The following is an 11411-nucleotide window of genomic DNA, read 5'->3' as shown; positions in this document are numbered from 1 at the left end:
CCAGCCCGGCGGTGTGCTGGGGAAGATCACAGAAAACACAGGAATCACAGAATCACGGAGTCTGTTAGTTAGGTTGGAAGAGACTTCCGAGATCATCGAGTCCAACCTATGACCGAACACCACCATGTCAACTAGACCAGGGCACTGAGTGCCACGTTCAGTCATTCCTTGAATACCTCCAGGGATGGTGACTTTAACCCCTCCCTGGGCAGCCCGTTCCAATGTCTAATCACCCCTTCTGTGAAGAAATTCCTCCTGATGTCCAATCTAAACCTTCTCTAGCGCAGCTTGAGACTATGTCCTCTTGTCCTGTCGCTGGTTGCCTGGGAGAAGAAGCCGCCCCCCCTGGCTACGACCTCCTTTCAGGAAGTTGTAGATGTCCCGGGACAGCTCTGGAAGGTGTGGAAGTGTCCCGGGACAGCCAGGGCCGGTTTTCAGAGGGGTGTCCAGCACCAGACCCGGGGGTCTCAGAAGGGGCATAGTGGGCTAGCCCTGGCAGTGGGGATCTGTGGGGCTGTGCCGGGGCAGCCTTTGCAGGGTCTGGGGTGATGCTGGACCAGCTCTGGAGAGGTTTGCTGGGGGGGAGGGGGGTCACAGTCCCTGTAGCCCCTTGTCTGAGGGCTCCCTGACCCAGATGTGGGGTGATATGGGGACCTCAGAGCAGGCTGAGTGCCTGGGGCAACCCCAGAGCTTCCTTAGCATCCTGACCCTGTAGGTTCCCTAGATAATAGGGGTGAAGGGGCCCAGGGCCATGGAGGTGGGGGTCCAGCAGGCCCAGTGCTAGCCATGCCCCCCCGCCACCTCCCAGCCCTCTTCTGCTTGAGCAGAGCTGGACAATCTGTCCTTGTCCCCAGCAGGTCTGAAGTAGGTCAGGGAGGCTGGACCAAGCCCCTGGGGAGGGGAGTGGGTGACAGGGGGGTGCAGAGGGCCCCAGGCACCCACCCCAGTGGCCACATCACAGGTTGATGCCCACCCCTTGTCCTGGTAGGACCCCGGTATCCCCAGCCCAGGCACATGGGCATGCAGAGCATTTCCCCAGCCTCACTTTGGTCTCCTGGTATGCTTTGTGATCCCTCTGCATCCCTGCAGGCTCTTCACCCCTTCTGGGAGCCGGAGTCCCATGGCCACAGGATGAGGTGTCTGAATCCTGAGGGACGTCACCCAGTCTGGGTGACCCAGACCTGGGGGGCTGGTGTTGGGGATTGAGCGTGGGGCTGGGCTGGGTGGGAACGGCAGGACAGCCACAAGAAATAAGGAAGATGAGAGAGGGATTTCTCACCCCTTAATTGCAGTTAATGATTGATGAACATGTTTACTGCAGGAGGCAAAGGTCTGGCGGTGTCAGGATGCGAGTGCAGAGGCAGCATCCCCAGCGACAGGGCCACAGGTAAGGGATGACAGCCCCAGCCCCTAAAGGCACCACGGGCCATTTTGGGGGGAGGGGGGCATGTCTGTTGGCTGTGGGGCTGCCCACAGCCCATGGCACAAGGAGGGAGACCCCACAGTGGTGCCATGGGTTGCTCTCGGACTCCCAGCATTGCCTGGGGCAGCCACACTGGGCGTGAGCAATGGAACCTCCAGCCAGGAGGCTCCTGGAGTCCCCAGGCACACTCACGGTCTCCAGTACTTGGAGGTCAATACTGCACCCCTACTGTATGTCCCCAGGGAGCCTGTGCCCAGGGGTGTGGGATGGAGCCTGGTGCTTGCTCACCAGCCCAGCTCAGCAGAGGCACTGTCCCCACCAACACCCCTCCTGCCCTGATAGCTGCTCCCCAGAAGGGATGTGGGGAGGGCAGCCCTCAGCCGCTTGTTCTCTGTTGTGTGCCCACAGGATTCCTGGCAGGATGGCATGGCACTCACTGGTGCTGCTCCCCTTCCTCCTGGCAACAGGTAAGGACTCTTCTTGGCATCTGGCATGGGTGGGCGGGGGGTCATGGAGATGCTTTCAGCCCCCAGCATTCCTTCTGAATTCCCTGAGAGCAGCTGGGACCCCATAACAGCTGTTCACCCCACTGAAGAACCAAGGGTAATTTTGCTGCCCTGGAACAGGACAGGGCTGGGCAGTGGGGAGAGCATCCAGCAAGGGGGCTGCAGCTGGAAGGCAAGCATGGTCTGGAGGTGTGGGATGAGCGCAAGGATATGAGGGGTGATGGATTTCCCTGCCTTCCCTGGAGAACCAAACCATGGTCAGGAGCTGGGGCTGGAGCTAAGTAGGTGCTGCCACATGTGGGGCTGCTGGCACAGCTCAGTGCTCAGCTCCTGCTCCTTGTAGTTTCAGGCAACACAGTCCCCATCTTCAACATGAGCCTTGTTTATGTGCCTGAGGACCTGGAGTTGGGTGAGTAGGGGCAGTCTCAGGAAGGCTCTGGATTGCAGAAGGAGCAGCTGGAGGTTCCTCAGACAGGAGCTGACACTGCCTGTGCCCCCAGGCCAGTTTGCTTTCAAGCTGGAGGCTTATGACCTGGACAAGGACGACATCCTCACCTATGGAATCAGAGGGACAGACTCCTTCTACTTCTTGGTCGATTCCAGTTCAGGCAATGTGACGCTGAGGAATTCCTTGGACCGCGAGGTGTGGGCAGAGATGGGGCAGATGACCCTGCCTGACTGGGGGTCTGGGGTGATGGGGACAGAGGGCAGAGCCATGAATCCTGTGAGAGAGCTACTCATGGCAGTACTGTGGCCCCGAAACCCAGCTCCTGGGGGGAGAGTTGTCTGGGAGGAGCATCCCACACAGAGGCTGGGGCTCAGCCATCCAAGGACTGAGCTTCACCTGGTCCTGACCAAGTCCTGCCTTGTGTTCCCTCAGCTCCAGGCCAGGCTCACCATCACTGCCACAGTGTCTGATGGTGTAAATAATGAGGTAAGTGCTGGGGCATGGGCTGGGTGTCTGCAGTGGGAGGGGAGCAGGGTCTCAACAGGGCCATGAACAAAGCTCAGTAGGAAGGGGACTGGAGGTGGGTGGGTGATGCTGGCTGGTTTTTGGAGCCAGGGTGGGCATGGGGTGCCAGAACTGCACGCATCTCTGCTGGCCACCATCTCCCATACCCAACCTATGTCCTCCCTGATACCCGGTAGGTCTCCCTAACACTCCCCATCATCGTGGAGGACCGTAATGACAATGCCCCGGTCTTCTGGAACTTGCCGTATAACGCCATCGTCCCTGAGGTACCTTCCTGGGACCTCCTGGCTCCCACGGGCAGCAGGGCAGGGGTGCTGGGTGGCTCCTGTGGGATGGGTGTGCCAGCAGCGGGACAACAGTGTGCTGGGAACTGTGTGACCCCACACCTGGGCGTAACAGTGCACCAGGAACCCTGTGACCCCACACCTGGGCATTTGTTGATGGTGTGCCTGGGAGTGGGGCGATGGTGCAGCCAGCACCTGGGAGTGCTCCGTGCTGGGGCAGTTCCCTGTGGGTGCTTCTGTGTCACCCTGAGGCGCTGACACATGGATGGGACTCTGCCCTTGCAGCTTCTGATCAGGGTGTGCCCGAGCTACCTCTCACCTCAGGGCAGGGTGACACTGGATCAGGGTGCAGATGGGGTGTGGGGCTGAGTCTGGCCCCATGCAGCAACTCCAGGACTGGGTGGGGTGCAGCCCCTGCTCCCAAGGAGCCCCAAGGAGGGTGATGGGGGGATCCAGCCTCTGCCCAGCTTGAGCAAGGGCAGCAGCTCATCTGTGTGTGTCCCACGGCACTGGGCAGTGCCTGCAGCCCTGCCGGGTCACAGCACCCCAGAGTAGGGCTGGCAGGTGCTCAGCCCAGCATCACCCCTCTGCTCTCCCACCATCACTCCCCTGTGTGCCCAGAATTCGACACTGCACAGCATCATCTACAGCGTGTTTGCCAATGACAGTGACACTGGGAACGCCTCCAGAGTCAGCTACAGCATCGAGGAGGTGAGCAGAGTGCACTGAGGGGTGGGGCATGTCAGATCCAAACCCCACCCCTGGGCCACCCCCTTGGGGCTGAGGTGGTGGGGGACACAGCCAGGGCAGCCCCATTTCTCTGGGAGAGCAGGAGAGTCTCAGGTTAGGGCCAAGTTGTGTGTCTGGCTCTGCACCCGCTGGACAACCAGTGCAAGGTGTTGAATCTGCAGGCTGGGGATGAGCCAGGTGGTAGGGGGTCAAGCCTGGTAGAAGAATGGGGGTTGAGTCCCCATGTCTTCTGGGACAGGTCTGCTCCCTGCCTGGGTGACAAAGGGTGATGTGCCCTACCCAGGTGATCCCAGACAGCACGGAGAATCGCCAGCTCTTCTACATCCTGCCCAATGGGAGTGTAGTGCTCAATGGCTCACTGGACTATGCCAAGAACACCTTCTACCAGATCAAGATCCGTGCTGAGGTGGGGACAAGCTGGGCCAGGGGTACAGGGCTGCCAGGTAAGGGGGCTTTGGGACTTACAGGTGCTCTGCTTCCCAGGACGGCGGGGGATTGCTGCACAACAATTGGATCATCCAGTGGAGCTTGACCTATCTGTCCCTGACCATTGAAGACGTGCCCAACCTGGACCCGCGGTTCCTCAATGAGCCCTACTCAGGCTCTGTGCCTGAGAACTGCCCTCTGGTCAGGAGCCTGCCTGCCCCAATGTCCTCTCCCTGCCCCAGCCCTCCCTGGGGGGTCTGGGCTACCCGGCACAGGGGGTGCTGGAGATGTCATAGGTCCTGCCCTGATGGCCATGTCCCCACAGGGCACCACTGTGCTGACTGTCACCGCCTTGGACAGAGACACGGGGGTGAATGATGAAATCTCCTACAGCATCACCAGTGAGTGATGGGGCATGATGGGATGGGCAGGGGATGAGCAGCAGGAAGGTGGGACAGGCAGGAGAGGTGGTCAGGCAGCAAGGGGACTGGTTCTGGGCACCCAGGCACTGCCAGCCTGCCCTGCTGTTAGAGAGAGAGGACCATGCCTGCCTCTCCAAGTGGCTGCCACTGGTTCCTACTGTCCCCCTGTCCTAGATTCCAGCATTCCCTTTGCTATCAGTGCCACAACGGGCACCATCACTGTGAGTGAGCCCCTGGACCGTGAACAGCTGCCAAGCGAGGAAGTGCTGCTGGAAGTCATGGTAAGTAGGAGGCAGCAAGGGGAACCCCATCCTTTTCCTCTCCCTGGGCCCCTCCAACCCACTCTCTCCTCCTGCCCAGGCACGTGAGAAGAACCTGAACATCTATGGCGAGGTGGCTCAGACCAGAACCCTGGTGACAGTCACAGTGACTGATATCAATGACAACAAGCCCCAGTTCTACAACTGCTCCCTCTCCAACTGCGACTTCTCTGCCAGCGTCCAGGACAACTTCAGAGGCAGCATCATAGAGCACTCCTCCACCAGGCTGCCTGTGTCCAACCTCAACATTGTTGCCCACGACCCAGATAAGGTAGGAGCCTGTCCATGGGGCTGGGCCAGCATGCAGGTGTCTGTCCTGGCTGCACCACTCACCCTCACTTCTGTCTCTCCCCGGCAGGGCATCAACAGCAGTTTTAAGCTGAGCCTGCAGGGTCCAAATGCCAGCGCCTTCAATGTGTCCCCGGAAATGATCGTGGGCACAGGGGAGGTCCAGCTCCTGGTGTACGACCCATCCTTAGTGGACTACGAGATAAGCCATGTCATGGTGGTGCAGGTGGGACCTGTAGGTCTGGCTTGTCGGGGGGGCAGTTCCTGCTCTCTGCAAATGCCAGGGCACAGAGGGGACATAGCCCTTCTCCTGAAGGGTTCAGGAGCCAAAGTAGAGCATGGCTCTGCCCTGGCAGCCTGTTTGGTGCAGGGCAGCTGGGCTAGAGTGTGATAGGTCTCTCTGTAATATTTGGGGACCCGTGTGAGACACAGTCCCTTCTTAATCCTGCAGATCATTGCTAATGACACAGGGAACCCCACAAACTGCTGCTCCACGGCCACCGTGACCATCGACCTCATTGACACCAATGACCACATCCCTGAGTTCCCCCAGAGCACCTACAACCTGAGTGTGATGGAGCACAGCCCTGAAGGCACCATCATCTCCTCAAACATCACGGTCAGCAGCTGGGCAGGGAGCAGGCACAGCTTATATCCCCTAAGCAGGGCCCTGGGCAGTTCTAGTACAGCTTGCACTGTGGGCACTGATTTCTCCATGCACATAGAAAGGAGTCAGTGCCAGTGGGCACACAAGGTGTGGGATCTCTTGCCTATTAGGGCCACATTTTTGGGGTGCTCACTGCTGGCAGTCGTTGTCTCAGACTCATCACTCCTCTGGGAGCTGAAACAGATTGATCAGATGGTCAGTCTTTCTTCTGTCTTTTAGGCCTACGATCCAGACAGCGGTGTCTGGGGTCAGATCACCTATCAGCTGCTCCCAGAGAACCTGTACGTAAGGGCACAGCCAGCCACGACTGGGGCATCGTCCTGGCGAGGGGGCTCCAGGCCTGAGCCCCGGTGATGGCTCTGTGTATGCCATAGCCTTACAGTCTTCACGGTGGATACCATGACTGGGGCACTGCTGGTGAAGGATGGGAACTTGTTGGACCGGGAGACTCGCTCTGCCTACTACGCCACCCTCCAGGCCAGGGATGGGGGTGGCCAGGTGGGCACTACGGTGCTGGAGATCACCTTGCTGGATGCCAATGACATGGCGCCCGTCATCATCGGCTCCTACTTCATCTCAGTGGAAGAGGGGCAGAACATCAGTACACAGATCCAGGTATGTATCAGCTGAGGTGGAGGGGCTGATGTGGCTGTCAGAGAGGAGGAGGGACTGTCCCCAAGGTGTCCAAGAACCCCGTTCCAACCGGTGACCTTTTCAGGCCATTGACAACGATGAGCCTGGCAACCTCAACAGCAAACTGGGCTTCAAGATCCTGCCAGGACTGTTCAGCGACAACTTTACCATCGATGCAGACACAGGTAAGATGCAGAGCAAGGAGCCGCTGGACCGCGAGGCCGTGGAAGATGAGCGGGGACGGATGGTGGTGACGGTGGAGGTGTATGACCATGGCGAGCCACAGCAGAGCACCCCAGTGAACGTCACCATCACTGTGGGGGTGAGCCCTGGGCACAAGCGGGAACATGCTGGGGCAGGCTGGGGCTTGGAACTGGGATGGATGGGCAGGGCAGGGACATGGGATCCCTGGCTGTGGCAGAGGTACTGTGTCCCCAGGCTTTCTGTGCAGGAAGAGTGAACAGATGATGCAGCAAGGCAGTAGAAGGCTTGTGTAGCTCCTCCCTGTGGGCAGGCAGGTGCCCACACTCCTGTCCCCAGCCTGCTGTGGGGAACCCTGTTTCGTGGAAGGGCTACAACCACGGGCTTTGTTTCCTGCAGGACCTGAATGACAACGTTCCCGTGTTCCTCAACCAGTCCTATGAGTTCTCAGTCTTTGAAGACTCTCCAGGTAAAAGTTGTCTGGCCAGGCTTGTGCAACCAGTGGTGGCCCTGAGTCAGTGCCTGCTGCCCACTGAGTGATTGTCTCCTCCTTCAGGGTCCTCCGTGGGTGAGGTGAGTGCCACAGATGCCGACCGGACAGAGATCAATTCCCGCATTTCGTTCCTACTTCAGAGGACCAGTGGCTCCAGCAACTTCTTGATCCGCTCATCCCGCCTGGGGCCAGGGAACTACAGCGGGGATCTGTCTGTAGACCCTGACGTGCCCCTGGACTATGACACCCTGCAGCAGAAGTTCTTCTCCTTGGAAGTGGTGGCAGAGAACACGGCTGCGGACAACGTAGGCGACAAGGCCAATGTCTCGGTGGTGGTCCACATCCTAGATGTCAATGACGAGTCCCCCACCGTCCTGCCAGATTCACTGCAGGACGTGTTTGTGGCCGAGAACGGGACGCAGCAGGGTGTGGTCCACACGCTGAACGCCTCCGACCCAGACACCAACCACTCACTGGTCTTCGAGGGGCTGGCAGTCACCTGCTTCAAGGGTGACAGCAGTGCTGGGGATGTGTGTGGGGACTGGTTCGTGCTGGCACACAATGGCTCGCTGCTGGTCAACAGCTCAGACATCGACTACGAGGTGTGTGACAGGGTCCTGCTCATGCTGCGGGCTGAGGACCTGTACACTGAGAAGGGCAACCGCTACAGCCAGAACGGTAGGGCCCCGCTCCTTGTTCCTTCCTCCACCATTGGGCATGGTGGGTGGTGGGACCTGCCTCTGCCACCTCCCAGGAGAAGCTATGGGGAGAAGGGCAGGAGCTGGACAGTTGGTCACGGGAGAGGGTGTCCCCAGCTCTCTTGATCCCTGCTGCAGGAACCTGAGCTTTCTGGGAGTTAAGAGCTCCTGAGGAAAGCAGAGGAGGGTGCTGCAGGGCTGCTCTGTTGGTGATTGGAGCTCTGCTTTTGGGACATTTGCAGAAACCCTGAGGATCCTCATTACTGATGTGAATGACAACACACCGGTCTTCCAGGCCATCTCGGAGACCTTTGGTGAGCAGTCAGGGGTGGTTCATCCCATGGGGTCCTCACTGCACCCATACGTGCTCTGCCACACTTGCTGGCAGCGAGGACCTTCCCCCAGGTTGGGGCAGGGCTGTGAGTGGTGCAGGGACCAGGCTGGGATTACTCAGTGTTTCCATGAAGGCTATGGGGCCAAGGGTTAGGGTGCTTGGAGCCCCAGGGCTGTGTGGGCATGGGGTCTGCAGCAAGTCTGGCTTCACACCAGCATGACTCCACCATCCCTCTATCTGTCCCTGGCAGTGGTTGTTCCTGAAATCTCCCCTGTGGACCTGCAAGTGGCTACCGTGAAGGTGAGGAACTGCCTGCATGTGTCTGTCAGTCTATTGAACCTTGCTTACCTATCCCCACTGTGGGCAGGAGGTGACCATTCCCACCCGTGCTCCTGCCATGCTCCGTCCCTGCAGGCCACAGACGCTGACTCAGGGCTGGGGGGAACCATCACCTTCTCAATTGTCAGTGTGGTGCTCCTGGAGGACAACGGGGTCAGCCGGCCCTTTGGGAACCTCTTCAGGGTGGTGACAACGCTTGACCAAGGGGTTTACATCGGGAGCATCCAGTGAGGCCACGGATCTGGGCTCGGGTGGGGGGATGTGGCTCAGCTCCTGCCCACTGCAGGGCCAGCACAGGCTGGGAAGGGGACAAAGCCATCCTGGGGTCCTGCCCTGGGCATGGAGGCAGGATGGAGCTTGAAGGATGGCAGTGTCATCACAGGGACATCCTGCGCAGCCCAGCGGGATTGCTGATGTCCCTGTCCTCACAGGGTGGCCAGCAACCTCGATGAGTCACTGAAGGGGCAGTACCAGGTGACAGTGGAGGCTCGGGACGGTGAGGCACCAGTGCACTCAGCACAGACAGTGCTAAATGTGAGTTCACACCCCCCCATCCTGGGGCACCCTGCGTCCTGCCCAGCCCCGCTCACCCCTGCTCTCCACACACAGATCTTCACGGTGGATAACACCTACCGCATTCGCCTCCAGTTCATTACAACGGTGGAAGACGTCCAGAGTAACTCCGAAAGCATCAAACTGTAAGGGGTGCCAGGCTGGGGCTGGGGGTGCACAGCTCTGCAGCGGGGAACATGGACATTCAGGCGAGGGCCCACTGGTCATGTCTCCCAGCTTCACGGTCTGAAGGGGATGGGGCAGGCAGGTCCCCACCAGAGGAGGGGTCTGCAGGGGGTCCAGCTACTTCCCATGCCCACAAGCGGAACAGCAGGACACCTGGCCCAGCTTCCCCCCATCTCTCCTGTTCCTAGGGCCCTGACCACTGTGACCAAGGCAGCGGTTTATGTGGTGGCAATCCGAACCGTGGAGGACACCCCTGACACCAAGTGAGTGGTGGTGGGGAAAAAGACATGGTGGCGGCATTTGGGGGGGTCACCTTGGGGTAGGGCACCATGCCCTGCACCCTGGCACCCCACTACCCCATCTCTGTGACCCTGCAGGGTGGAAGCCAAGTCAGTGATGGAGGCGTACTTCGTGTACAGCAATGGCACTGCCCTAGATGTCAACCAGCTGACCACGTGAGTGCTGGGGGCTGTGCACAGGCACTGCCACGTGCCTGGCCCAGCCCAGCTGCTTATGCCTCCACTTTCCTTGACAGACTCATTCTGTCCGACGCGCTGGGCTTGGCTGAGCTGGTGAAACTGGGCCTGACCATAATCGTGAGTGGGGCCGGGCAAGGGGCATGGGGAGAGGGCACCAACCCCAGGTGGGGCTAGAAGTAGGGTTCCACTGCCTGGGACTATGCCCTCACCCCTGCTCTGTGCCAGGGCCCTGGGGAGGTGACAAAGCCCACCAGGGACACGGAGCTGATCGGCATCATCGCAGGGTTGGCAGCATTCCTGCTCATCTTCATACTCATCATGACCCTGGTCTTGGTTCTCACCACCAGGAGGTACCGCACTGCCTGCACCTCCTCCTGCCTCCCCCCACCACCTCCATCCTCACCAGCACCCCCAGACCCATCCCTACCCTCCATCCTGCTCCTGGCCACCTTATCCCATGGTCCAGCTCCCCCTGCCCCTCTCAACCACCCAATCCCTGGGCTTTGCAGCTACAAGAGAAAACTGAGTGCGATGAAGGCTCTGAAGGTGGCCACCACATTCAATCCTGCCACAGCACAGCAGGGAGCCGGCATTCCTGGGACCAACCAGTACAATGCCGAGGGGTGAGTGGGGGGCTCCCTGCAGCAGGAGGGAAGAGGCCAGGCATGTGCCTACACCCAGGAGCTTGCATGGCTCGCTGTCACACCCCTTCCTGCCTGGGGGACACAGCTGGCCCGGGCTGACCTCACAGCCCCATGGGACAGCACTCACCTGCCACCCATCCCTGACCAGGGCCAACCCCATACTGAACCACCCACTTGATCCTTCACACGACCTGGGCTTCCACGAGGACTCCATCTCTGTGACCAGGTGAGCTCTGTGGGCAAGTCCCAAAGGCCACAGGGCCATCATCCTACACCCCCACTTCTCCAGTGCCTGGAGACGTACCACTCCTGGGTCCTCTTCTACCCACACCCTTCACTCTCCACAGCATGAATTCCCTGGATGAAAACACCGTAAATGCACCTGCGGATGATGACTTTGAGGTCAAGGTAAGTGTGCAAAGAGCTGCCACTGCTAAGCAGGGAGTCCTGACAAGAGCAAACAGCATCCCCTTCTCTCTGCTGTGACCCCTTGTGTCCCTTCCTCTGCATCCCCCTGGCAGCCCTCAGCTCCTGGGAAGGACAAGTATCCCTCTCCCCCCTCTCTGTCCCCCATCCCCTCTGACCATGCTCTCCACTTGCAGCAGGTCAAAGTGCAGCCAACAGACGCCACTGACAAGGAGGTGCTGGTGGCCGCCCTGAACCTGAAGGAGCCCACCAAAACAGTGTACATCAACACCACCTTCACCACCACGGACTTGTGAGCAGGCTCACGGGGTGCAGCCGGGCTGGAGCAGGACTCAGGCAGCTGCTTTGGTGATGATGTGTTCAGTGT

The 11411-nt window shown here is 59.6% G+C and overlaps 1 protein-coding gene across 1 annotated transcript; it reads left to right on the top strand.

Moving 5' to 3' along the window:
• Positions 1-293: 293 nt before the first annotated feature.
• Positions 294-11408, top strand: CDHR2 (cadherin related family member 2). The gene is made up of 33 exons (XM_050311933.1): positions 294-399; positions 1322-1387; positions 1832-1890; positions 2273-2338; positions 2430-2572; positions 2810-2863; positions 3079-3168; positions 3808-3897; positions 4220-4342; positions 4420-4563; positions 4688-4763; positions 4959-5065; positions 5145-5375; positions 5463-5618; positions 5844-6011; positions 6279-6340; positions 6434-6674; positions 6778-7014; positions 7293-7362; positions 7450-8064; positions 8327-8398; positions 8669-8718; positions 8833-8984; positions 9189-9291; positions 9367-9455; positions 9684-9758; positions 9873-9950; positions 10031-10091; positions 10200-10324; positions 10484-10597; positions 10767-10844; positions 10966-11026; positions 11221-11408. Exons 1-33 carry the CDS (start codon positions 377-379, stop codon positions 11338-11340), a joined length of 3999 nt encoding a protein of 1332 aa, XP_050167890.1. The 5' UTR covers positions 294-376; the 3' UTR covers positions 11341-11408.
• The last annotated feature ends 3 nt before the right edge of the window (positions 11409-11411 follow it).

Source organism: Myiozetetes cayanensis, unplaced genomic scaffold (genome assembly GCF_022539395.1).
Source record: "Myiozetetes cayanensis isolate MyiCay16 unplaced genomic scaffold, myiCay2020 scf17, whole genome shotgun sequence".
Taxonomy (NCBI): domain Eukaryota; kingdom Metazoa; phylum Chordata; class Aves; order Passeriformes; family Tyrannidae; genus Myiozetetes; species Myiozetetes cayanensis.
The sequence above is the reverse complement of the archived record's forward strand: the minus strand, read 5'-3'. Positions and strand labels throughout refer to the sequence as shown.